This window comes from Parus major, chromosome 8 (assembly GCF_001522545.3).
Source record: "Parus major isolate Abel chromosome 8, Parus_major1.1, whole genome shotgun sequence".
NCBI classification, from domain to species: domain Eukaryota; kingdom Metazoa; phylum Chordata; class Aves; order Passeriformes; family Paridae; genus Parus; species Parus major.
The window spans coordinates 988,748-1,013,782 of NC_031777.1; the positions used below are offsets into that span (position 1 = coordinate 988,748).

The 25,035-nt window shown below is 44.2% G+C and overlaps 1 protein-coding gene across 18 annotated transcripts in view; it reads right to left on the minus strand.

Annotated features, from left to right (window-relative positions):
- Positions 1-75: 75 nt before the first annotated feature.
- PRRC2C (proline rich coiled-coil 2C) overlaps positions 76-25,035 on the minus strand; it is a 67,393-nt gene continuing 42,433 nt past the window's right edge. For 4 of the 18 annotated variants that reach the window (XM_015636335.3, XM_015636340.3, XM_015636332.3 and 1 more), the window contains exons 22-35: positions 24,748-24,999; positions 20,011-20,100; positions 18,169-18,270; positions 13,966-14,170; positions 12,955-13,158; positions 12,143-12,264; positions 11,476-11,612; positions 9,299-9,533; positions 8,794-8,916; positions 7,131-7,349; positions 6,272-6,346; positions 5,024-5,127; positions 3,724-3,850; positions 76-517 (exon numbers count right to left, since the gene is read on the minus strand). In XM_015636335.3, the coding sequence (XP_015491821.1) occupies positions 251-517; positions 3,724-3,850; positions 5,024-5,127; positions 6,272-6,346; positions 7,131-7,349; positions 8,794-8,916; positions 9,299-9,533; positions 11,476-11,612; positions 12,143-12,264; positions 12,955-13,158; positions 13,966-14,170; positions 18,169-18,270; positions 20,011-20,100; positions 24,748-24,999 (2,262 nt within the window). In that variant the 3' untranslated portion in view covers positions 76-250. The other 14 variants (XM_015636336.3, XM_015636337.3, XM_015636338.3 and 11 more) reach the window with 14 other exon arrangements.

Below are 25,035 nucleotides of genomic sequence, written 5' to 3' on the forward strand. Positions count from 1 at the left end.
GGACACACAGCAGCAGCAGCAGCTGGGACACACAGCAGCAGCAGCAGCTGGGACACACAGCAGCAGCAGCAGCTGGGACACACAGCAGCAGCAGCTGGCACCCAGCTGCTGCTGGCTTCTATGCCCCGTGGGGCTGCTCAGAGCCCGGCAGGGAGAACAGGCTGCTCTTCATCCTTCGGGCCACCAATTGACGCTGCTGACACCTCGCCCACCCTTCCCTTCCCCCCACCCTCCACCAGAACACGGCCTCTTAAGATTTTGTTTCCTCGGTTTTGATTGCCTGAGGTTTGATTGGTCCAGTTCTAACAGGTTTGGGTGTGGCAGCAGGAGCAGGGGTGGGCTTCTCCTCGGCTTTGTCCTGGCAGACTCCTGGAGAGTCAGCAATGGCCTCGCTGGGTTTGTTCCCGTTCTCCTCCACTTTCGGGGCTTTGCCTCCTATGGGTTTGTTCTGCTGCTGCTGCTGCTGCTCAGAAAAGAATCTCTGGGTGGACTGAAGGACCTCTGCTCTTTGCTTTGCCTTAAGAGAGGGAGAAAATAAGTTTACTGAAGAGAGGGCATTGGAATTGGAGCGACTTCACAAGTATTTCCCGTATGAAAGGGGAAGGACTGACCGCAGTGGCCAGACCTTCCTAGAAAGGCAGTGTCCATCCTGCTGCTTCCCTCATGTCACCACATCTGGGTGCTTGGCTCCTCAGCAGTAGTTCAACATCATGCCCAGGCCTCCCTTGCTCTTCCTAATCCTTTCCCAAAAAAGAGGATCAGGGACACCAGTCTGAAGTATCTCCTCACCTCTTTGTACTCCTCTGCCCTTGCGGAGCTGTGCAAGTACAACCACTGCTGGCAGCAGCTCAGGCTGCAGCTTCCCCTAGCACAGGTCAGAGGTGAGCAGAGGCCGTGCCTGGGCCCCCAGGGCCTCTCTCAGCAGCAGTGTGAGCACCCCACGTCCTCCCGTGGCTGCAGGCACAGCCCGAGCCTGCAGTGGGGATGTGAATGATCCAGGACACAACTGAGCCTCATCCCAGCGGGCTCCCACCCCAGGCAGCACACACTGCCTGCCTTCCCTCCTCTCAATCCTGACCTGCACCTGTGGAACTCCTCTGACACATTCCAGTTCCAGTTTTGACACTGTGCAGATCAGACACTGCAGAGCAAGCACTCGGCTTTCCTGCCAGACTGCACACACTCCATGCAGAGTTCCAGCATTCAGAAACTGAACAATGAAGTCCAGTGCAGTCAAGCACCTTTTTATTTTAAATAAAAAAGGAGTCTCTTAACACAAGGAACCCAAACTACAACACAGGCATTAAGCCTCCATGTACCTCTCTGAGTATTTTCTGGTTTTTTTACAAAAAACAGGGCTGGGACACACATGCACAACAATGGGGAGACAAAACAGCAGAAGTCTGGAACAAGAGGCCTTGGCTCTCACAATGTGGAGTTGCTCCAAGTAACTCAAGCAGCAACAGAACAGAAAACAAACCTGTGAACTCTGGTGTGCAGGACTGCAGCAACAGCCTGGGTTTACTGGAGCCAGATGGACACCTGAAACCTTTTGTCCAAATTTCAGCCATCCCCTGGGGTTAATGCTGGATGACTTGATCACCAGTAACCAAGCATGACAGAGTAACTCTCACTGCTCTGAGCGGTGTTTGCAGGAGATTAAATCACCAGAACTGTGTCAGCATTTGCTCTGACAGGCTACATTCAATCCACAGAGCACACTCAGCACAGTGTGTTAAGCACCACCTGGTAAAGCATCTACAGGCTGCATAAACTGGTGGTAGGAAATGGACCAACCACGTGGAACTGAAATCAGTCCTCCCCCAGTCATGCAGAGCCACAACAACACCCTCCTGCTCTGACACCTCAGTGCACACGTCCCAGGAATGGCAGCACATGAAGGAGCCCCTCAGCACCATCTACTCAAGCAGCTTCTCTTCTGCAGCAAACAGGCTCAGTGTCCAGCAGTGTCCCTGCACTGCAGTCTAGCCTTGGAAGAAAAGTTTACCTCCAACTGAAGGGTCCCAAAGTGCTGTAACAAGTTAGGGTGACTGTCATCACCTGCTACTGAAATGCAGCCCCCTCCCCTGGGGAGTGCACCATTCTAGCACAGAGAATTCACCACAGGCACTTCAAACCACGGGGAAAGGACTCTCCAGAGGCCCCAGGAATGAGGCTGGCTGGAACAGGAGGAGCTGGGGTGACAGGACAGCTAACAGCCAGGTGTGCAGCTTCACTGCTCAAAGATAACCAGGCTCCTGACACCTCACACTGCCTTGGACAGCAGTGGCAGCTCCACAGCTGCTGACCACAAGACCACTTGAGACAGGAAGCTCCCTGTAAGTATTTTAGTCTAAAATTCTTATGAAAAAGCACCAGGGCTTAGAGAAGCTCTGTGTTCAGCTGTTAAGAGCCTGGCTGCTGGCTTGGGGTCCAGAGGCACTTTCTGACTTGCAGACACATCCCTGCCCTGGGAGCTGTCAGCCTGAACTGTGCTAACAGCACTGCTGTTCACATACTGACCTTCACGTCTCGTTCAGCCTTCAGCGCAGCCTGGGCCTGAGTGCCTCTGGCTCCAGGTACTGATCCACAAAGACCTCTGGCCACACGTGGTAACTGAGGGTGGCTCATAAGGCCTGTGCTCATCTGAGACGGCATCTGACTATGCAGAACTACCGGCAGCCTCTGAACAGGCGCTGGGAAGGTGTTAGTAAATGGGGCTCTTACCAATGGAGGGAGCAGGTTAGGCTGAGAGAGGATCTAAGTGGGGGAAAAACAACAAAAAGAGACATTTCTCAATTAGAAAATTGCCAACTCGATTGCACGTTGGCATTATCTTAAAGGGGAAAAAGTTGCTACTCTGCTATGAAAGGAATGTCAAGAAAACAGGCTTGAACTGCAAGAGCAAAACAGCCCTGCAGAGCTGCTGTGCCTGAACAGCACCAACAACTTCAACCCAGCTTGTGACCAGGGAGAAGATCCTCACAAGGCACTGGAGCAGTCACTGGTGAAAGGCAGCCCCAGCAAGGTGAGGCAGTTTCTGCCAGTGCCAATCCAGAAGTCAAATCTCAAGCCCTGCAGTCAAATGCTCCAAATGCTAAAAGGAAGACAGAAATATCCTTTCTGTCTGAGATACACTTTTAGAGAGGCTACACTTCCCTAGCAGCCTGGTTCCAGTCACCTGCAGCAGATGCACCACCCTTGTAAGCTGTGCTCCCTGGAATGCCAAAGCAAATCAACCCCTCTGCCACCAGCCCTGCCTTGTATGGACTGGGTGACCTCAGAGATCCTTTCCAACCTGAACTGCTCCTTTGATACCTCAGAGCTGCAAATCTGCTTTGTCTTGTGTCAAATGTGCACTGGGACCCTTCTGAGACACGAAGCTTCTCCCCTTCCCCAAGCAAAGGATTCTGCAGGACTTTCCAGCTGCCTGGGGAAGCCACAACACCGTCTGTTCTACATCATTCACAGCTTGTATTGAATTCCTCAGTGTGCACAGACCTCAAAATTAAACACCACAAAATCAGCACTGCTTGTGAGCAAGATCAGAGAGGTAATTTTTTTTTTTGCTTTGATCCTGAAATCGGGTTTCTTACACCATTTCATTTTAAGGGTTCCATTTTGTATCTCCCCATGATAAAACCTGAGGAGACACAGTCGAGTCAGAGCCACCAGGTCATACAGAGGAACAAATCTGTTTGTAGGAAGTCACCCATCACCTACCTGTGGTGCAAACTGTGCAGGAAAGGGCTGTGTCATTCTCACAGCTGCAGCTGCTGACTGGAACTGCTTCTGGTAGACAATGCTGTTCATTTTATTGGACTGATTGTTAGGACTGGTAGAACTGGCCCTAAAGGAAAGAACTCCAGTTAAAATCAACTGCTTTCATTCACAGGATGTTTCTGCCCTTAGTTACAACTTAACTAGAAATTCAGCACTAGAGGGAGGAAGACTGAATCTCCTGGAAAAGCTGAGGTGAAACTTTTTTTGTAGAGAAGCTTCTATGTACAAAAAAACCCTCAGAGCTTCAGAATTCAAAGAGAAAGCAGAATCAGAAATATTTAGGCTATGAAGAGATTCCAGAGCATGTCTGTATGGAAGAGCTCTTCCCCTCAAGTACTCATGACACAAACACTGATGTTAGATTTGTGATGTTTGTGATGTTAGATGTAGTTTCCATCCCTGCTATCTCATGTTCAGTCCTGCTCCTCTGCAGCCACTCTTTGCTCTGTCATGGCAAGTTCAGAGCTTGTCACAACAGGCAGTGAACATGCAGCTGCTTCTACTCTGACCTCTTGTCAAATGTTTCAAAATGCACTTGGACAGATTTCAAGAATTCACAGAAAATGCTCTCCCTGTTTTATCTGGCTAAGAATGTGACCCTCCACTGAATCTCCCAAGGTGTTGAATCACCACGAATTACATGAAGCTTGAGTGATTATCTGGGAGAAGGGCAGCAAACAGCCCTCAGAGAGAAAAGAGTGAACAGAAAAAGAAGAGTGAACAGCCTTCTTTAGGACACAGAGCTTGCCTTGCAGAGGGGCACCAGTGGAAGGGACAGCAGCTCAGCTCCACACACCAGGGTTTTGTAAGCTTAAAGGAGTCTTTTGTTTACTAATTTCACTTGTGAACATCTTACAGACCTTGCAGCAACACTTACTCCTCTAACAAAACTGTTGCCACAAGTGATGTCTAAGCCTTTAAGTGTTTTTTCACTTCCAACACCACAATTCAGATAAACTCTGTTGCAGTTTCATCCCAAACCTCATCTTCCTGCCACTTCTCCTTTAGTTTCATTTACCCAAAAAAGTGCTTTTCACCTTTTATTTCACAGCTATTTCCTTCTGTTTAACTACAGCAGATGTGATGACCTATTGGAATGTTGCTCATGAGCTCAGATTAAGCACTGTCTCGTGTATCAGTGGCCCCTCACCTCATACCTCCCAGAAAAAGCTGCTCATGCATGACTTGGTACATTTTCTAGCTCTGGTTTTAAGGAATTTTGAGCTTAAGGGGGATTTACCGGAAGGGACTGGAGGTTGGGGTAGTACTCCTGCCAGTAACTGGTGGGGTTCCAGGTTTAACATCAATGCCACCTCCAAAGGCCTTCAGGTCCATTTCTGATATCTGAAAAACACAACAATTGGACATGTTAATTCTAATGAAAAAAATTACATTTGCTAAGCAGCTGTTAGCTTACCTCAATGAAAAGAGGTCACTTAAGTGGAGATGAAAGCCTGACTGCAGAACAGCCTCTTATAATTAGGACAGGCCCAGCACCACAAGCACCTCTGTGTACAATTTTCCTGCCCTATCTGGCACTTGAAGCAATGGTATATTGGCTTTCTAACTTGCTCCTCCTGCATAATGACTGGGGGTTTGAGAGTCATTTCATCTATTTGGCCCTAAAAAAAAAAAAAAAGATATGTTTTGGAGTTGAGATCTCCTTATTCAAGGCTCCCATCTCAAGTACCACGTGAAAATATTTAAAAATAATCCTGAAAAACGCTGAGAAGAAGAATACCACCAAATAGTCCAGGTCTGTAAAAATAAACAAACCCAAAGCACAGCAAAAATGGAGCTGTCATTCATGCAAAATCATCTCCAGACTAACTGGAGCAATGACTCTTGAATGCTGTTTTGCAGATGCACTGAACAGAATAAACTGATCTTTGGAAAGTGTATTTCCACACATGGCCATGAAGTGTAACAGCAACAATCAATCACTTAAAAGTGAGAGAGAGAGCTGTTTTAAGTTGACTTTCTTTAGCAGGAACGTGAGAGGAATCTTAGAGCAGGGCAGGAAAGTCATCTAAGGCCAGCATCCCACTGCAGCTCTTCCCTCATTTTTTGCTGAAATGAGCAATCATTTTCCAGTGACAACTGCAGCAAGAAACACGCTGCTGCTTGCAGAACAGGCTCCTAACAACTGCAAAGCTGGAAAGATTTAGCCAGATCCCAGGAAGCTGGAAAGCTGAAAAAATCATTGTGCACACTCTGTGGGTGAGGAGATGTAAACTTCATCTAGCTGGTCTGAAATTCTGGTTGCCACTTACTGTCCAAGACGTGGAATTAACCCCCGAGATTTTTTCTTACGGCAGCTGTAAATCACCGGGACCGTGGGGTTATTTTATATTCAAAAACACCCTAAAATCTAGGCCAGAAGCTGCAGGGATTGCAGGTGCAGGGGTAGATCAGTCCCTGAGGTGGGAGGACCTTGCTGTTGTGCCAGTGAGCTGTGTCCATGTGCAGGGTGTCACCCACTGCTCACCTGGAAGCGGACTGCAACTCCCGAGTGCTGCACACTATCCGAAAATCCCCGGTGCCTGTAAAGCTGGGATTCCATCTAAGACAAGAGACCTTGTGATTGGAAGCCAGCTCCACACATCCCCTCATTAGCAATTACCTTAGCAGCTTCACATAAAGGAGAGGAGAGAATTCCCCCCATGATATTTAAGTTTCTTACAGTAGTTTAGTGTTGTTTCATTACTGGACCTGTCACTCAGTTTTCCTCAGCTTCAAGACCAGCCTTGTCTTTTTTCCTTACAGAAAGATCCTGTCTTGCTTACAATGCTATATTCTTAATATGCACCATGCTGTGCTTTTCAGAAAGGCAGACCCCCAACAGTAACAGCAGTATTTAATTCTGGCTTAAGGTCAAGGCTGATACAGAATCCACTGAAGCCCCTGAACTCCCCTTTTTGCACTGGAAACCCTTGAACCCAAACAACTTGCTCTGGTTTGAGTCCAGAGCAAAGCAACAAACTCAAGCAGGCCCAGAATCTGCCACCAGCCCTGACAGAGTTGTGTTGCTCCCCTGCTGCTCTACCAACACCTCAGTACTGTTTTCCACATGGTTTCTACACAAAATCCCCTACTAGTCCATGCTGTCACTGTCAAACCAGGCATTCCTGCACTGCAAATGGACCAGCACCAAGTTAGCTACAGAACCTCAGCTAAATGCACAGACCCAGTCACTAAGGCATTAACCCTGACTGGCTTTTTCATCTTCTAAAGCTGAGGCAGATTTTTAAGCTGCAAGAAGTCAACCTGAGTTGTTGTGCTGGTTATATAAAACCAGCAAAGTGCTTCACATTCATTTCTGTGTGGAGCTGGGGCAGTGTTGTTACCTTTCCAGTTGCAGCAATCATGCTGTGCTGAGTTCCTGCTGGGATCAATCCTCTGAAAGGCTGGGTCACTTGGGCAGGTCTGCTCAGGTTTTGAGCCTGGGCTTGTGGTGGGGTGTGCTGTAGTGGTGGCTGTAGGGATTGGGGCAGGGCAATCAGTGGCTGTGCTGTGGATCCAAAGTTGGGCAGGGAAATCTGTGATCCTGGCAAAGGTACTGTCACCTGCAGAGAGAGCACAAAATCACCAGTAACAGAGACACAAAGGCCATGATGTCACTTTTGTTACTAGCTCTATTTCAGCTTTATCCCAAGCAAATGGCTTAATGAGTTCATTTATTTAACCAGAGAGCTGCAAGCAAATAAATAAATTTATTGCTCAGTTTTCCTTTATAATCAGTTCTAATGGCATTTGGGTCTTTGCTTCTCAGAAAAGCATGAGATCTCCTACCTCCAACATCATTCAACATGATTTCACTGTGTGACAGGGAAATTTAATTCAACTCAACTCAGAAAACAAAAGCAGAACAAAATAATCAGTTTGTGGGTGAGGTACAGGACAGGACTGGCTTATTTGTTTATTTCAAATAATTCTAGCCATCAAAGGACACAGATAAAAAATAGATTTTACTTTCCAGGAGCTCCAACAGCCAGCAGTTTGAGCTTAAAAACAATGCCAAAAATACACAGCCTGTCCCCTGCTTGTGTTTACCATGAGTGCTGTGGGCTGAAAACAGCAGAGAGTGGCAGTGATAAACATGGAAATACAACAGCAGTGCCCTGACTGGCAGGAGTTACTGCATGGTCTGACAATCCACTACCTGCAAAGTTCAATTCTGAGTGTGACAAGGGGAATGACCTGAGAATCCCAAATGTGAAAGGTTTACTAGGATTCTGCTCTGAAGGGTAAAACAGATTAAAATCAGAGAAACAGCCAGAACTGAACACATTGAAAGTACCAACTCCTCTAAAAGGTCCTTAAAACTGTGCTCCATTTCCAATCTCTCACAACTTTTCTAGATCTGTCTTGGCAACTTTTCCTGCAGATGAGGTAGGCTATTATAGTAACTCAATCCATCACAAGCTTTTTCTTATAAGCCATTTCAACAAAAAAAACTAAACCAGAAGATGGAAACCAGTAGACAGTATCCTGCAAATATGTCAGAATGCTTGCACAGAGCAATTTAGCAGTACTTTCACAAAAGAATGAAAAAACCTTCAAATCAGTGGAGTTATCTGCTGACTTCTCAGTTATTTTCTGTGAGCACTCCTGGGTTCCAGCTCAGTGGGAACTGGTATTAACAATTAGGCTGCACTAAGCAGCTGGAGTTTGCCCCTGTCTCTCTCCACCACTCCTGATAGCTGCTTCCATAAAGGCATCATGTGCCTCAATCAATTAGCAACAGCACTGTGCCAATTAAATAATTATCCATACTGAAAGATGAACTATTCAAGAGAAGGATGCCAGGGATAAATGATCAACATGAACTGCAGGCCATCCAACTTCTGAGCCATTCAATTTGTGCTGCTGCAGCCCTCCTTCACTATTAACATTCCATTTTTATTCTGGAAGAATTAAAGGTTGTCTCAGCCCTTCTCCCTATTCCCACCCCACAGACACCAGCAAGCACCACATGCTTTTAGGAAGAATACAATGTGGGAAATTTACCATGCCATAGTTTACCTGCTGGAGAGCACTGGGAGACTGTGCAGTGTTGTAGAAATTGCTCTGGCCAGGCTGCTGAACTTGCCCAGAGTAGAGATTTGAAGCCTGAGTGAGTGTAGCTCTGGCCTAGGAAAAGCAGGAGACACCATCCTGTCAGGAGCATTTAGGAGCATTATTTCTGTGGTGCATCAACCAGTGCAGGAGAAACCCCAGCACGGGAAGCTGACAAGTGGGAAGGTTTCACTTTGTGATAAACTCTCATTATGCAGGTGCTGGAACAGCCCTTTATCACAATTAAGAGAAATTAAAACCTGAAGCTCTAATTAATGACAGAAGCACAAGGAGCCCTGTAATTTGGGGAACAAGCCTCAATTCAGAGATTAAGCTAATCTACATTAATTAAATTAAAAGAACACTCTCCTCCAAGAGTCTGAAGCTTCCTGCCACCCAAGTTGGGCCAGACTTGATTTCCTGTGTCAGCCCAGTGCAGAAAGTTTGCATTTCCTACCTGCAGGATGTGTGTGTCAATCAGCTGAGATCCTCCCAGCCCTGAAGCCTGCCCCAGCTGATGCTCGTACAGGATAGGGATAGGCTGGGTGTTGGAAGTCTGCTGGAATGCCAGGCTGGACTGTGCCTTAGCCAGCTCCTGGTGTTGCACTGCTGGGAAGTTGTGTAAGGCTGTGCCAGACAGAACCACTGGTGATGGCTGAGACAAACCACTCTGCATAAAAGCCTGCTGGGATCTGCAAGAGATTCAAGTGGCCTTCATAAAAATTCTGATAGAGCTCAACAATGAGCCACCAAAAATGAAGAGCACAGCTTTTATTTATAAACAGAATTAGGATGCCTAGCTCTATTGAACACATTTTCACCCAAGAAAGGCAGATTTTTTTCAATTTACACTGCACACAACAAAATAACAGCTGCTACTAAAGGCCACAGGAACAAATGATGAGGCTTCTTACTAACATCTTCAATCACAATTAGCTTTACATGTTCATGCAATAATTCTTGGATAACTTAACTGTAACACAGAAAAGCTGCCAGTTCTTGGCTCCTGTGCTACAAGGCAGGATGGGAAAGCAAGTGTGAGTAGTCATTAACTGAACTGCTGTGTTCTCTTGACTCCACAGAGCTCCACAGTCCAACTTCTAATCCAGCTTAAATCACTGGATGCTGACCATGGTAGCTTCCAAATGAATGTTTTGGTTTCAAAAGACCTCACAGCCTTTAACTGTAACCAGATATTCAATTCCTTTGTCAGCAGCATGGAGCAGGTGCAGTTTGTTTAAAGAAGACCCAAGCCAGCAAAGCACCACAGACAGGTTTGGTCCATCAGAAGAATTTATCTGAACATTGCCAGTAGGAACTTGGTGAGTAGCCACCTTCAGCCTGAAGAATCAAGAGTTTTTAGAGAAATGCTCCTCTCCTCTTTTGAGCTCAGAGGAGAGTGGTTTTGATGTGGAAACACCTTTTCCTTCACCTGCTGCTGGCTGTGTCTGAGCACAGCACTGCTCCTGTTCCTCTGCTGGTGTGGTGGGGTTTGCTTGTGCCCACACCTGGGTGAGCTTTGCTCTGCAAACCCTTTCTTCACTGCAAAACACTGGTACAGCCATCCTCTGAGCACTGGAAAAACTCTTCCAGATTGCATGCAGAGGACTGGCTTCAATGGAGTCAAAATTCCCTTAATTCCCTTCACAAATTGTTTTTTTTTTAGCTCACTTTTAACTTTTGCTTGAAATGCTTTAAACCAGCAACCTGTACATCTCCAAGCTTATCCTCCTCTGCACAATTTCTATGTGGGAGAAGCACTCACACTGCTACAACTCCTTTAATGCCATGTTTGTGTGTGATCAGATTTATTTAATCTGCACCACATGCCAGCCTGATTGTGTTTCTGCAATTAGCCAACTGTTTGCAACAGCTTTTGTCAGCTGTAGCAGGACAAGCAAAATTTGGTCCCACAAAGTCAGCCAAGCTACAAAGTCAGGATACAAATGCAGTTAATTAAACCTTCTGTGGCCTCAGCCTTTAACACTGCAACAAGCAGGTTTAACTACAGCCCATGCAAAACCCTCTAATTAAACTCCAAAGCAGCTTTCTCAAAGTGGAACTAACAACCTTTGTCAGAATTATGCTGCTGTGAAGCAGTTTTGATAGGAAATGCAAGGAAGCTTTGAAAGGCTGTCAGTGGAAGGTCTGGCTGGCTGCCAGTGCCACTGCAGATACTGCTCTTACTTGCTGTTTCCTTCTGCAGCCAACAGAAAACATTCTAGAACATACCATGCAGCCCCTCACACATCTGCAATGAGGTTTTCTACCACCTACCAGTTCAAACTGCAACTTCACAGTGTTTCAAGACTCCAGTGTTGGTTTGATTAGGAAGAACAAATTGCTGAACTAAAAGGACAGACACTTTCTGTCCTCTTAGTATGACAGACTGATGCCTTCAGCTCTTTAGCCCTGGTTCATGAAGATGTAACTATCACACATTGTTTTTTAACCCCCAATTTCACAACCACATCTGTACAAGGCAGACAATCTGCATACAGAGTTCTCAGACAGAAGGGGTTTTGGGGAAGACAGGAAGATGAGGCAGCTATGGAGCACAAAACAAGTTTGCAGGGAACCAAATTCAGTAATTCTGACACTAAAACCCCAAAGAAATTTGCATCTGCTACCTACCTGTAAGGTTGTAAGGAGGAATTAAACAACTCTTGGGCTTGTGAAACAGCTGGTGCTGCTCCTAAACTCAGCTGAGCTTGATGCTGTCCTTGCAGAGGTGCATAGATGGGGATGGGGATCTGCTGAACTGAAGCAGGCTGCATAAAAAACATTAAGTTAGAAAAGCTACAGCTGAATGTGTGCCAGGATTTGTGTAGCATTATGAAAAGTAAATAAGAATGTCAAATCCCAAGGCTGCATGCAGAGTTAGTATTGCTGCCCTCATGAAAATTACTTTCTAATTGCATTTTATACTTTTCCTCACAACCGATCAGTAGAAACTGAGTGAAATATTCAGATCTGCATATAAAACAACAGCTTTAGACTGCATATAATTCTGTAGGACATCAGTTGAAGTAAGCCTGCACTCACATGGCCATAGAAACAAATCCCAGGAACATGAACTTTCCCATATATTTGTGAGTGGAAACTTATTCTCTCAACTTTCATGGCCCACAATCAAACACTGCCTGCATGCACCAGAACAGACAGCAAGGGCTGGCATGGCCTCATTTTCTGCAGTCTTTAGTCTCACTCTCCCCTGCCCCCAACAGATGATTAGCAGAACTTTAAAGGCAATATGGATAGGGAGGGGGGGAAAAAAAGAGAATTAGGAATCCCCAAATACCTGAGAAAGCCCTGGCTGAAAGCCTTGCTGTTGGGCCAGAGAAGGTGGTGCCAAACGTGCATGCTGGGTATTGAAGAGGTGACTTGTGTCCATATAAAATGCTGGGATTTGAGCTGTAGTACCTCAGGAAGAGCAATACAAATTAGTACCTGATTCCCACCACCTCCCTGCTAGAAAGGTTTTCATCAAGAGTTAAAGATGCAGCTACTGTCAGTGCTTCCCACTGTAACAGCTACCAGAGAGCCTGGGAGAAGGAGCAGCACTGGAGAGCTGGGTGCTTCAAAAGCTCTGGTATTTTTTCCAATTCACCCCCAGAATCTATCACTCTTGCACAGGTATCATTAAACCCAGACAATTTTGGAGGATGAACAAGATTCTGGCCAAAAAAGGCATTTGGGTGAAGGAAGGTTAAGAACTTGTTATACTGTCATGGAATTTAACTAGATTGTTAACTAGATGTAGGATTTCCCTTGAAGAAAAAAATGTCACAACTCTCAACTACTACAGCATTTTAAGAAAGAAATTAAAACTAAATCACTCCTGGTCTTAAATAGCAATTTACAGTTCTGCAACAGAAAAATGGTACATTAGGAGACTCAATCTTACTTTCTTCATCACAGCACTAACTTTGTACTTCCTGATAAAGCACTGCAGATTTAGAGTAAGACAACTAGTGAGTCTCTGAGTACAGAACACTCTTAATCATCCTGTCTTTACTGCAGAGAAAAACCAGAACCAAATTCAACTCCCCAGCTTCAAAATTTAAAAAAAAAAAAGCAGATGTGTGGCTTCTGAGCCACAAACACCATTACCTGCTGCAGACTGGGACACATAGACCTGGGGACTTTGCTGCTGCTGGGCAATGAGGGATGGCATGCAGCTCAGCTGGGAGAAGTGGCTGGCAGAAGCCAGGCTGCTTGTCTGCAGCTGCTGGGGTTTCACTTTGCAGATATTAGGAGGGTCTGAGGTGCTTGCAGTCTTTGTACTCAGCGAAGAGGTTGTGTATGTTCCAGCTCCTAGGAGGAGAGACACAAAGGATGCATCAAAGTCTCATCATTCAGAGGTCAAAGTTTTGGGACAGCTCTGTAAGCACAGCCACAACTGGCAAAGAAAACTGAAACCTAATGCAGCTGCTTCCACCAGCACAAGAAAAACATGGAGCCAGTTCTGCTGAGTTCACTGTGGGAAGTGCTGCAGCCCTGACACATCTCCCCTCTTGGGCACAGGAGCACACAGGAGTACTGAAGGAGGCAGCTTGGTCAGCTGTACAACAAAACACTGCAACCCACAGTGGCTGTGCCTCTCATGGAGATGTATTTTAATATTCCAAGGCATGAAGATTTAACCAGATACAGCATCTTTTGTTTGCTGCCAAGAAAGGGCAGCTGGGCATTTGCTCTGCCTTTTGCAAACAGGTTTTGGTGTGAGTTTTTGAAGCTTTAACTTAAAAAGCAAGAGCACAAATGGAAGTAAAACTTAGCTGGACATCAGAATTATCCTCTTCCACAAAATCTGTGTGCTTGCCTCCATTTGGCTGAACAAAATGAAACCAGTAAGGCAGACAAGAGAAGTTTACCTCCTCTTTCAAGCCCATGCAAGTAGCTTAGGCAGAGAGACATTTTAGTACTATTTTCAGCTGAATGAAGTGAAACAGGTGAAGTCAGTTAACAGGTTATTTGGGAAACTGCTGCTCAGACCTGACATTCCATTTCTAGCACGAGCCTTTCGTTAACTTTCCATTAAACAATTCCAAAGGGAATCCAATCCCTCGAAAAACATAAGCAAGGAACAACACAACACTACAGAGCCTGGCCATCTGGTACCTGAGAGGGATGTTGTGGGGGTAACTGAGGCCACAGGAATAGGAGGCATGGATGCACTTGAGAAAGAGCTGTAAGTGCCACTGCTTGGCCCAGTGTTGCTGCTGCTGCTGCTGCCACCAGCAATGGGAGACGCTGCTGAGGTCACCGGTGAACTCTTCTCCCCCATGTTTGGGGAATTCTCCCATGCTTTGCGTGCAGACTCCATCTATTTAAAAGAAAAAAAAAATTTCCTCATCTATTAGGAAGTTTCAAGCAGTCCTCCTTCCTCTTTTAATAGGTTTTTTTTTTAGTCAAAAGGCAATTTGGGCTTCATGCGAGCCTCTTTTGGAAGTCGCTGTAATCGTGCAACTCTGTTCATGCAAAAAGCAAACAGCCTGAAGTTGGAGCTGCTCATCTGTTCCAACTGCACATGTGCACAGTTCATCATCATACCATCCAATGCTCAAAAGAGAATTCACTCACACTAATTTGGCTTGGTTTTGTTTGACATGAAGAGCAAAGACACAGTGAGCAAAAGAAAGGGAAAACCCCCCGCTAATTATTTCCATCAAGTCCTTTACTTCCAAGTTACTTGGGCCATTCAAATGAGGCAGCCCCTTGATTTCTTGGTCAATCATCCACCTTGAGTGACCACCAAAGATACCTGCTGCACACTTCAGTGAACATGACAGCAGTCAAGTTTAGATTTCCAAAGCAATTGCTGCTCAAGAAGCAACCACAAGCTGACAAAGCTTGTGTACGCTGCTTTATGTTAAAACTGAAAATGCTCCATGCTCCTCTATTTCTATAATTATGAGCTTATGTCTTGCACAGCAAGGGAGATGAAACTTTAAATATTATAGACACAGTTACCTTCCACCAGAAGTGGAAACAACCATTGTTTTACTGCAGCCAATAAAATCTAATTCTTGCTACATTAGACACGCAATGCGAAATCTAAATTGAGAGACTTCTGAGGGTTCAGTGAACAGGAAACATTAATGTTTAGACTACACTCACTAATTTAAAAGCTCAAACATGTACCATGGACTTCTGCACAACCTTCAGCTGTCTCCAGTGGAAACACAAGTTTTGCTAGCAGAGCTGAAGTTGCTCACTGTAGGTTTCTGGAGGCCAGGTGCTCTCTTTAGTGGTGGATATTAAGGGGTAAATATATACTCACCACACATCTCTGCCTGCCCAAGAGAGCCCCCCTAGCTGGGACCTGCAGTCTCTCAAAGCCACATTTGTCAACCTGCCCTGCTTTACATGAGTTAGGCACTCTGCACAGATCAAACATGGCTTAGGTTATTGGTCTAGATTTGTCTATATATCAGAAGTGATAAAAAAGCAGAACAATTATCAAAAGAAGTGGGTCACAGGTGATCAATACACACCCAAGTGGAAAATTAGGTTCTGGATTCCTGAAGAGAATAAAAGGTGAGGAGGGAAAACTTAAGTTACACTTTAAGTCCTCTGGGGGCAAGTCACCTATCTTCATTTTTGAGATCATCTTCCCCAGCAATCATTCTGTTTCCTTTCCACAACATTTTCCTCTAAACTGGTTCTGATTCTTACAGACAATGCAAACTTCATTCATCACTAATGTGCTGGAAATTTTATTTTGCTTATGTGTATTGCAGTGGCATTGAAAGTAAGTACCTGTGACTATCAGACTAGAGAAGGTATAGAAGGTTCTATGTTCACTGGGTTTCAGGATGTCTTGGAGAAACTATTGCTAACAAAAGCTACACACTGTTTTGTCACATCTAGGGCACGTGACAGAGCCCTGAAGTTTTCTTTTGGAAAACATCTTTGCTTTTGGAAAGCTTCTTAGCCACCTCTAACTTTGATGAGCTAGAAAAAAAAGATGCAAGAGAGATTGATACTCTAGGAATGCCTGTGCAGCACCATCTACAGACCAGATACAGAGGAATAAGAAGCTCTGAACTGAGACAGGACAGTGCTGAAGTTCCACTGCTGAGTTAGGGGGAAAAGGAGGGCACAAGGAGGTCATGGCTGCTTGAGGCTTCTTTTCAGCACTGACCCACTGGGGCCTTCACACTGCAGTAACAGCCCTGCCCATATTACCCAAAACCTCCACTGGAGACAAACCCCAATGTGTCTTTCCTTAAATAAATACACCAAAGTCTCACTGGTTAGAGAAAGAAAGTCCAAATATATCAGATTCTGGACCAGATGCCTGCAGAGGAATTTTAGATGAAACCTTGGACATGAAGAAGGCCAAGCAGCTCAGTTTGAGATTGCTTTGGACTTTCTTCTGCTCAGCTCCTTACCTACAACAGCCCTGTGAACAGAGTCCTTAAGAGGATGACTGAGTAAAAGCCTCTTTAACAAAGTTACTCCAAGGAAACAAGATCTCAACAAGGCTTCCCATAGGAGCACCTTATACCTCCATCAAAGAATGATGCCAAGCAGTGGGAGAAATTGTGGCCAAGCTCCCCACAAGTCTCTCCACAGAGAGGTTTCTGTGACAGGGGATGGAGGGAAGAGGAGGTGCGAGGATTAATCCTTTATGCGGGCAGAACCTGGACATTTTGTTCTTTTAAGAAAATGAAGGAAATTCTTTCCTCTCTCCTGCTCCAAAAGGATCTTTTGAAAGATGGAAGGGTTCTATTGAAGAGGATGACAAAGAACAGAGCTGTGCCTGGACCAGAAGGCCTGCTGTGACAGTGACAGTCTCAGTGTGTGCTTCAGAACAAGCCTCCTGCCTTCTGCATTTCTGAAAAGGAGGTAGAGCTCCATTGGTTGGAATAAAGAAATCAGGGACAAAGCTGTTTCCAAATAGCTTTCCATCCAGATTTCCATCAGAGGGTTCTTCAAGGTAGCCTCAAAACATGGAACTTTGCCCCTATTTTGTTACCACACATCCAAAATCTATCATCCCTGAGAAATCACCGACACCACAAGAGCAGGAAAAGAAATGCAGGATGAATGAGACAGACACCACAGTTTGCTCTGTAACTGGGCAGTGTCCCACACTTTGAGGTAACAGCCCTACCTGTATGACACAGGATTCCATCTCCAGCTGCCAAACTGTCAGAGATTATTTCAGAACAACACTTTCAGACGCCAGAAAGTCACATTAGGATAACTCATTACACAAGAATGCAGCAGAAAACCAGGTGATTTTTAAACTGCTTGTCCCTCCACAGTGCTCTCCCCACTTCTGCAGGTCTACTGCTTGAAAGAGGTGTTATGTATTTTTAGGGAATAAAGTGTTAACAAAAGAAAAGCAGAGACTCAACAAGAGAAAATGAGTATTTCTCATCCGTAGAGAACACAAGCAAGCAGCTCTCAAACCACGTCAGTGAGACAAGTCTCACTGGGATTGACAAGCAACTTCCTCCAAAGCATTAGTTCTGCATCCAATCTCAAGTTTCATTTCTTCTTTTAAAAACTTAGACAAACTAAGGTTTAAGACACCACTATTCCTTAATACCAGAAGCAGCAACAACACTTCTACTGGCCCAGTCACAATCACAAAGCAGATCTGGGACACCAAAAGAAGAAAAAACCCAACAACTTCTAAAAATACAGTAGCAAAGCTAGAGCCCAACTCTGTGTTAGTGAGTTAGACAATGCACACAGTCCAAAATCCAACAAATGGAAGAAGAGCACTCAGAATATTCTCTGCACTGGAAAGCAGGAAACAGAACATTTACAACACAACAAAACACGTTCTGACTCGCTGATCTGACTGCCTTTCAGAGACACCTACACACCATCTACATGTCACTATCTGAAACTTCAGCCATCCAACTCCAGACCACATCAGCACTGCACCAAAGTCTTAGCACTAAGAAGAAATCAAGCTTGGCTTTATCAAGCAAATCCTCCAAGCCTTTACACCAAACCAGGCAACTTATTTTAAGCTGAACACTCAAAAAACCTCAGTCAGATTCTGATGGTTTGCCATGAGCACTGTGGTCCAATGCTAGAACTCTGGGATCTTGGTTTTTCAGGGCAGTGGGAGCCAAGATTGGTTGAGATGCCAAGTGTTAATGCAAAACGGGGTTAGAAATTTATGGTTTAAATGCATCCTTCGATAGAGTCTCGTGTTTCAGCCATCCATTTATATGCAAAAGCAGTTCAGCAGAGGAAACAAAGGAAGGCTCTAAAAAAAGGTTCACCAGCAAGTTCTCCAATAACTTTTTTCCCCTGCATGCAAGAAAACGACCCTTAGAGGGATGTGGTACATACCTTGAGGGTGAGGTCGACGGTAGCGGGAGAAACTGGAGTTAGGCTGGAGCTCTGCTGTAAAGTCTCCCTCCTAGGGAGGGGAAGGGTGTGGGGCAGGGGCACCTGAAAGGCAGGCAACACACATCACATTCTAACTAAGTCTACTAGAAAAGCCCCAGAAAGCAAAGCTCAAGCTTTATCAAGTGAGCTACAATTTCTTCAAGGCTTGAGCATTTGGCAGGGAGAGTGATAAAATAAGGTGAAAATTTGGTAGGCAAGGAAAGGCCACTCAGCAGGTGCCAAGATGCTTCTCATCCCTCTAAGAGGCTGAAGATTAAGGTTTTAAGGTGTCCATGTCCTCTGCATAAACAAACACCAATTGTCTGTTGTTTGGGGATTTAATTTCAAGTACCATTTCAGTTTACTGATATGCAAAAATTCTTCCCAAATCCAGGTTTGTCCCTTTTTGTACCAATACAGTACACTGGGCTTTGTGACCTTGAGTTCTGAGATGCAGTTTCTGAAAAGAGGAAGCTTTTGTAGAGCTGCAAAATCACAGGACCATGAAACAAACTGTAACAGATTTGCCATCCAATAATTGAATTCAGTTATTTTCTCTTTCAAAAGATGAATGATGTGGTACTTGGGGAAATAAACCTGACATAATGCTATTGCTATCTTTGCCTATGAAAACTCCAATGGATTTCCTAGAAGTTTTAAAGGAAATGAATAAAAAATACTGCAGTGTCCAGTCTGTCACTCCTAACTATTCCTTTCTCTACTCATAGCATAGCTAATGGACTTTCACTGGATGAGATAAGGCTAATCCAAAAGACAGATCCTGAAGCTCTGAAGCAGGGGATGACACAGATCCTTTGTGGCCAGGAACCCCTAATTGCTGTGTTAGAAATTCAACTCCAACATCCACAAGGATTGGACATCATTAACACAAAAGAATTCAGTCTTCCACTCTAACCACCAAAGTCAAAAACCACAACACTACCAGAAAAGCCAGCAGAAGAGTAAGAAGTTCAATCAGTACTGCTTCAAAACGGTGCTGCAGTAAGCTGAAAAGCATTTTTTGATGGAATTCACAAGACATCTTCATAAAAAAACTGAGATCCTACTGTATGATTCTTCCTTCCCCCATCAACAAGTTCCTTCCCCCATCAACAAGTGACTCAACCCTGAGCTAATTCTGTTACTCAAACAACAAGAATCACAAGATCCAAGCTCCCTGATGCCCCAGCACGCTCAAGACAAACTTGGTTTTGCTTCGAGTCACGACCCAGCTGGTGCTCTCAATCACTGTGCCACGTTCACACGGGTCAGGATCACTGCACTGCCTTTGAGGGCTGCAAACATCTCATCTCCATAGCAACTGAACACCTGGAAGCCTGTTGTCTGCTCTCACAACCATTCAGCTGCTCCCTCTGCATGCAGTTGCTGTGATTTCAGGCTACGGTTCCAAAACTCCTTTGTTTGTAAGAGCCTTTCTTCAAACTCAGCCTGCAGAGCTTTGCTGCTGGTACCAGGCTCAAGTCCCAACTGCTGCCAAGAACACGCTCCCTCATTATGCCTATCTTTGCTTTTTTTAGAATTGTCCCTATAAACATCTCCATTTTCTGTGCTCTTTAGCTCACTGTGATTGTTCAAAAGACAAGAAAATACCTGAAGAATTCCAGAGCAGGTGCTCATCAAACCAAATGTCCTTCAGAGTAAGATTACTGGAAAAAGCCCAGCTAGTTCACATGAAAGGAACCCTGTGGACTTGTTCACTGAAGGCACTATTTGGTGCTTTAAAAGAAGTGTGAAAATATTTTCTTGTCTTCAAAGTCAAGACGATCACTGCAATGGACTTACGTTCGTCACCAAAGTCTCCTCCATTTTTGTACTGCTAGTAGCCACTGTGTTAGGATGAGAAGAAGGTGTAGTGTAGTCTGTTACAGACTCCTGTGAAGAAAAACAATTCCATTAAAATATCTCCCTTACCTAAATTCAGTTTTAATTTCTTGGACAGATGTTGGCCTTTCTACAGGAGGAGTTCACCAAGCAACAGAAGATTAGAATTTCACACCGTTTTTTCTTACAAGTCATCTCTAGCAATCCTTATTGCAGAATTGTTACTGAGGTCAGGAGGATTCTTAGAAGATTACAATTGCCTCATGACCTCAAAATGTACATCTGGAGGAAAGTCAAAATACAATCTGTGAGGCAAGAACATACAGAGCAATGTATTGCCTGGGCACTGTAAAACTGGACTGTGGTGGTGCAACCAATTATCATTTGTCACCCAAGATGCTTCAGCCACCTGCAGGCACTTTCAGTCTGCTTAAAAAGTAAAATACCTTAGCTGAAAGCTTCCTGTAGCTTTCAATAAATACAGAAATTTCTTGCTGTGACAAGAAAGGCACTCCAGATTAAAAAGAACACAAAGGGATGGTTGCAATTTGCAAAACAATTTTCTTTCTTCCAAGTTTTGTCTCTGAAAGTCCCAAGACTCAGATTCTCTGGATGGTGCAGGCTACCACCTTCTGATGTCTGCAATAGGCAATGACTTCAAGGAAGAAAAGGCCTGAGGTTTCCAGTCTACTCAGAGGCTTTCCTTGAAGTTTATTTGTCACAGTTACATGGCCCTTGGTGTGCTCAGCAAACAAGGTCCTTTCAGGGCTGGCTGTAGGCAGTGATTCCTGCAGTTGTAGATACAAATGATCTGAGCAAAGTTTTTATGTGTCTCAAGTTTTGCATCCCTGAAGCCCAGGAAAACCTCCATCATCTTTATAGAACCAAACACCACAAAAACTGAAGGACAAATCAGCAGCAGAACTGTTATTGAGTGTCTGGACTTGCCAACCCATCATGATTTTGAAGACACAAACAATATAATGCTTATTTAATTGCATCCAACCAGTAGGACGATCAGCTATTAAAAAAGTGAACACTCAATTTGCTCCTCAGGTCTGTGGCAATGCCTCTAAAAAAGCAATCAGAGCATTGAGATACTGACAAATGACAAAGAATCCTCCTTAAAAGGATGAGCTCATTCTGGTAAAAAACCAGAACAAGCTAAACCATAATGGGGTGAGGGAGGACAATGTGCACAGTGATTTATTTTTGTAATTTATGAAGAAAATAGAGAACTCTTTTCTTCCCATTTATTCACTTCCTTTACTTGTTAAACTGGTGAAATACAAGATAAATGGTGCTTCCCACAACTCCAAGCTGCACATTTGCACTGGATTCCAAAAGGCAAACTGAGTAAAACAAGGCAAGCACACAAGGCTGCTTTAATCACAAAGGCCTTCTAATGAAGTAATTAAATGGCTCCATGCTTTTTAAAGGATGCATTACTGCCTAAGGAAGAGGATTCTATTAAATTTCCTGCAAAGTCTGGATGCAATTTTTTCAGGGTTTCAGCAATGAAATTCCTTATGAAAGGAGATGGATCAAGACTACTGTTAACTTTCTTACTTTGCAAACTCACAGCACAAAAAGAGATTTTTCTCTAGCATTAAACCCAAACCACTGCATCAGCTCTGGTGCCCTTAGAAGAGCTTGGGCAAAGGTGGTTTATGTGCTGACCATGCAGACAATGCTTTAACCACATGAACACCACCCCATAAACTGTAGGTTCATCTCCATCCCTCATTTCCTGGTACATTAAGTTCAGGATTCTGTTACATGTGGTTTATCACCATAAGCTTTTGTAATTCAGTTAAAATGATTCTCTTGTACAACTGTTTGACTGAAGAAACCTACTGATTACTTTACTATAAACTAGTAACAGCTAGAGCAAAAAGCTCATGTTTATGCTTTTTTTGGAGTTCTCTACAAATTGTTTGCAGCTGAAGAAAAAGAAAAGGCAGACTTCTTATAACTCCCTCCTTCAAAAAGAAGAGATCACAAAACCTCAAGTGACTCGATGAACAAAGCACAAGGCAGACCTTGCTGTAAAGGATCAGGGTACTTTATGGGATAAATTAACTATTTCATTTGTCCCTGATTTACATAAATCACCCAAATTAGAGCTTGAAAGATACTCAAAATCTTCTGAAAACCAGTCTGTGTGTCCTTTTAGCCATGATCTGTAAGACACAGCTGTTACTACCTGACCAAATACTTCACTGGTGTTCACAGCCAGGTATTGATCTTCCTGGGATTTGACAGGTTCAGATGGAAGGCTGGGAAAGGCAAGGGCTGAGATGTTTTATCCAATTCAGAAACTTAAACATCAGATTGCCTTCACTATAAAAATACTGCAAAATCCAAGAGAAACAGCTGCAATGGCTTCTGAGCATCATACTTATGTACTGAACTTAAACATCTCACTGTAGGAGTTCATTTATATTTGTACAGTTTCTAAGCAGTTTTGTATGATTAAATGCACATGCTCTTATCAAGATGTTTGTTTTGGAATGGATGGGGTACTCTCACAAAGCTTCTGAGGGAGGACAGCTGGCTTTTACAGACTTTTAAATCACCAAACACATCACAAGCATGCCTTGCTGGAAGCTGAGCAGTAATCTCTGAGAGGGATGTTGAAGACTATCAGAAGAAAAGCCATTTAGGTTTGCCAAAATGTCAACATTTGACATTGAAACAACAGGTTAAAGATGTCAACACCTCTTCCCTCATGAACTAGCAATGGAAAGAGTACCAAGACAAGAAAAAGCAATTGCAAAGTACATCAGAACAAGAACTCCAAGGCTGGAGCAGTATTTGAACCCCTATTAAATGCCTCTTAAAAAGGAAGGGACATTTACTGCAGGTTTATTCCTGCAAAACCTAGGTGAAGGTTATCTTATCCAATAAATTTGCAGGTTGTTGGTTTAACTTCCAGAGATGTAACTATGTTGGTTTAAGTTCCACTTCTTTTCTAGAAAAAGCAACTTACTATTGCCTCAGGAACTATTCCTACCAAAGGAATTTAAAAGCAAAGCTGGTGCTGTTAAGACAGGAGTATTTAGGCCTGTTACTGAAGGCTTCTTCCATCAACCACTCAATAAAGAAATTATGGGAATTTTCATTTCCAGAGGACAGAAATCTCAGTGCTTTAGTACTGTGGTAGTTCAAAGAACCTTGGCAACCCATGTTCAGCTGAACCTAGAGTGGCACAGACTTCCTTTTGAGAAACTCTTACTTCAAAAATACAATTGCAGAGAGAAAATTCTGCTGATTTTAGCAGAGCTACTTGACTACACTTAGCCTGCAGTAATCAAAGTTGTGTTTCCTATTTTGTTTGTGGCTTAGAAGAAGCCTCTTCTCCTGTCTTGAGCTCTGGTCACAGGAATTTGTGGGACCTTGGGAAGTACAGGATACAAACAACCTCACCAAACACCTGAGCAAGCTGGTGTTTACTGCTCTACACTTCTGATTCTCATACAAGGACACTTCATCCATTTCTGGTATGAACATAAACCACTCACATCTACCTACAAGATGGAAAATGTCAGAAGGATGAGAAATCCCTGCACTGAATCTCCTTAAGCCTGCAGCTTCCACGTTGGACACAAATACTCTCCCTTACACTTGCTCTGTAGCAACACTTCATTGAGTCAGTATCTGTTTTGGCAAAAAGCTGCCAAAGCTGTCCTCTGTTTTGGGTTTTTCTCCCTAGCTGTGGCTGACAAAGATGAACTGGGAGAGATCCACTCTTCATATTCTTCAACTATTAATTAACTTAAAAGAGGATCAGTATTCCTAAATGGCATCACAAGATTTCTGCTTAAGACCAGGATGGTTGAGACAGCAGCCAACCAACCTGAGTCCATTCAGGAAACTGCTTTTCAAACCTCCAAGGAGCATTTTTCCTTTACCAAAGCAGGTGTAACCATTAAGCAGTAGCTACTCAAACTGCATGGCTTCTTTACATTTGAGAGGTGACAACCAGAGTACTTGCTCAAGATGCAGGCAGGAAGGAGATGCCTCTGGAGATGTTTTTCAGCCACATCTAAGAACTGAGCTGCAGAACAATGAATCCCAACACCAGATCACTGCTGAGCAGTTATAAAGAAAACAGGGGACTGTGATGAGTCCTAAATACTGTGAAGTTCTGCAAGGAATATCTAGACAATATCCAAGCCAAAAGGAAATACACAACCATTTAGGGAACCAGAATAAACCTTATCTAAAGCTTTAGCACATTCCTAGTTTAGAGATTTCTTTTGTTCACAGAACAACACTTAATTCACAGCTTGTGGTCATCCATACAAACAACCAGCAATCATGCACAAGACTTCACTTCTCTGCTGGAAGTCATCTCCAATACATCACACTGATCTGAGTCTACAGACTCTGCCTATGCCAGGCTCCAAAGCCACTCTCCACAGCAGTGCTCAGGACTGAGTTTTCCCAGGCAGCAGAACAGACTTCCAAGCTGATCTGTGCTCAGGGGTGTGACAAGACCATCTTGTGACAAGACCACAGGTGTGACAGCACATCTCTGTGGCACTTTTTAATTCAAGCAGCACCAATGTTTCCTATCTGCTCCTCACTGGGCTCTGCTGCCCAAGCACCACCAGCAGGCAACCAAGTGTCAACCCCCTCACTGTGATCACATTTTACAAACATTGCTGAGTAATCTGGCAGTATTTTTCTTACCTTTGTGTTTGTCCCAAACTCTGGAGCAGACACAGATATCATGGTTCCTATCTCCGTGCTCAGTTCGCTCGCTGCTTTGGTCTCCTTTGTAGTGACAGGTTCTGGGCTTCTGACAGAGGTGGGAGATGGCTTCTCCTGTCCCTCAGGCTCTCCCTGCTGGGCATCCTTCACCTTCCTGTTCTTTAAAGAACGCTCTTTCCCAATAGGACCAGGTTTATACTCTTTGTTTTCTACTGGGCTCAAGTCTGGAAGCTAAGTTAGTGTTAATTTGTCAGTTATGCCTTTCTC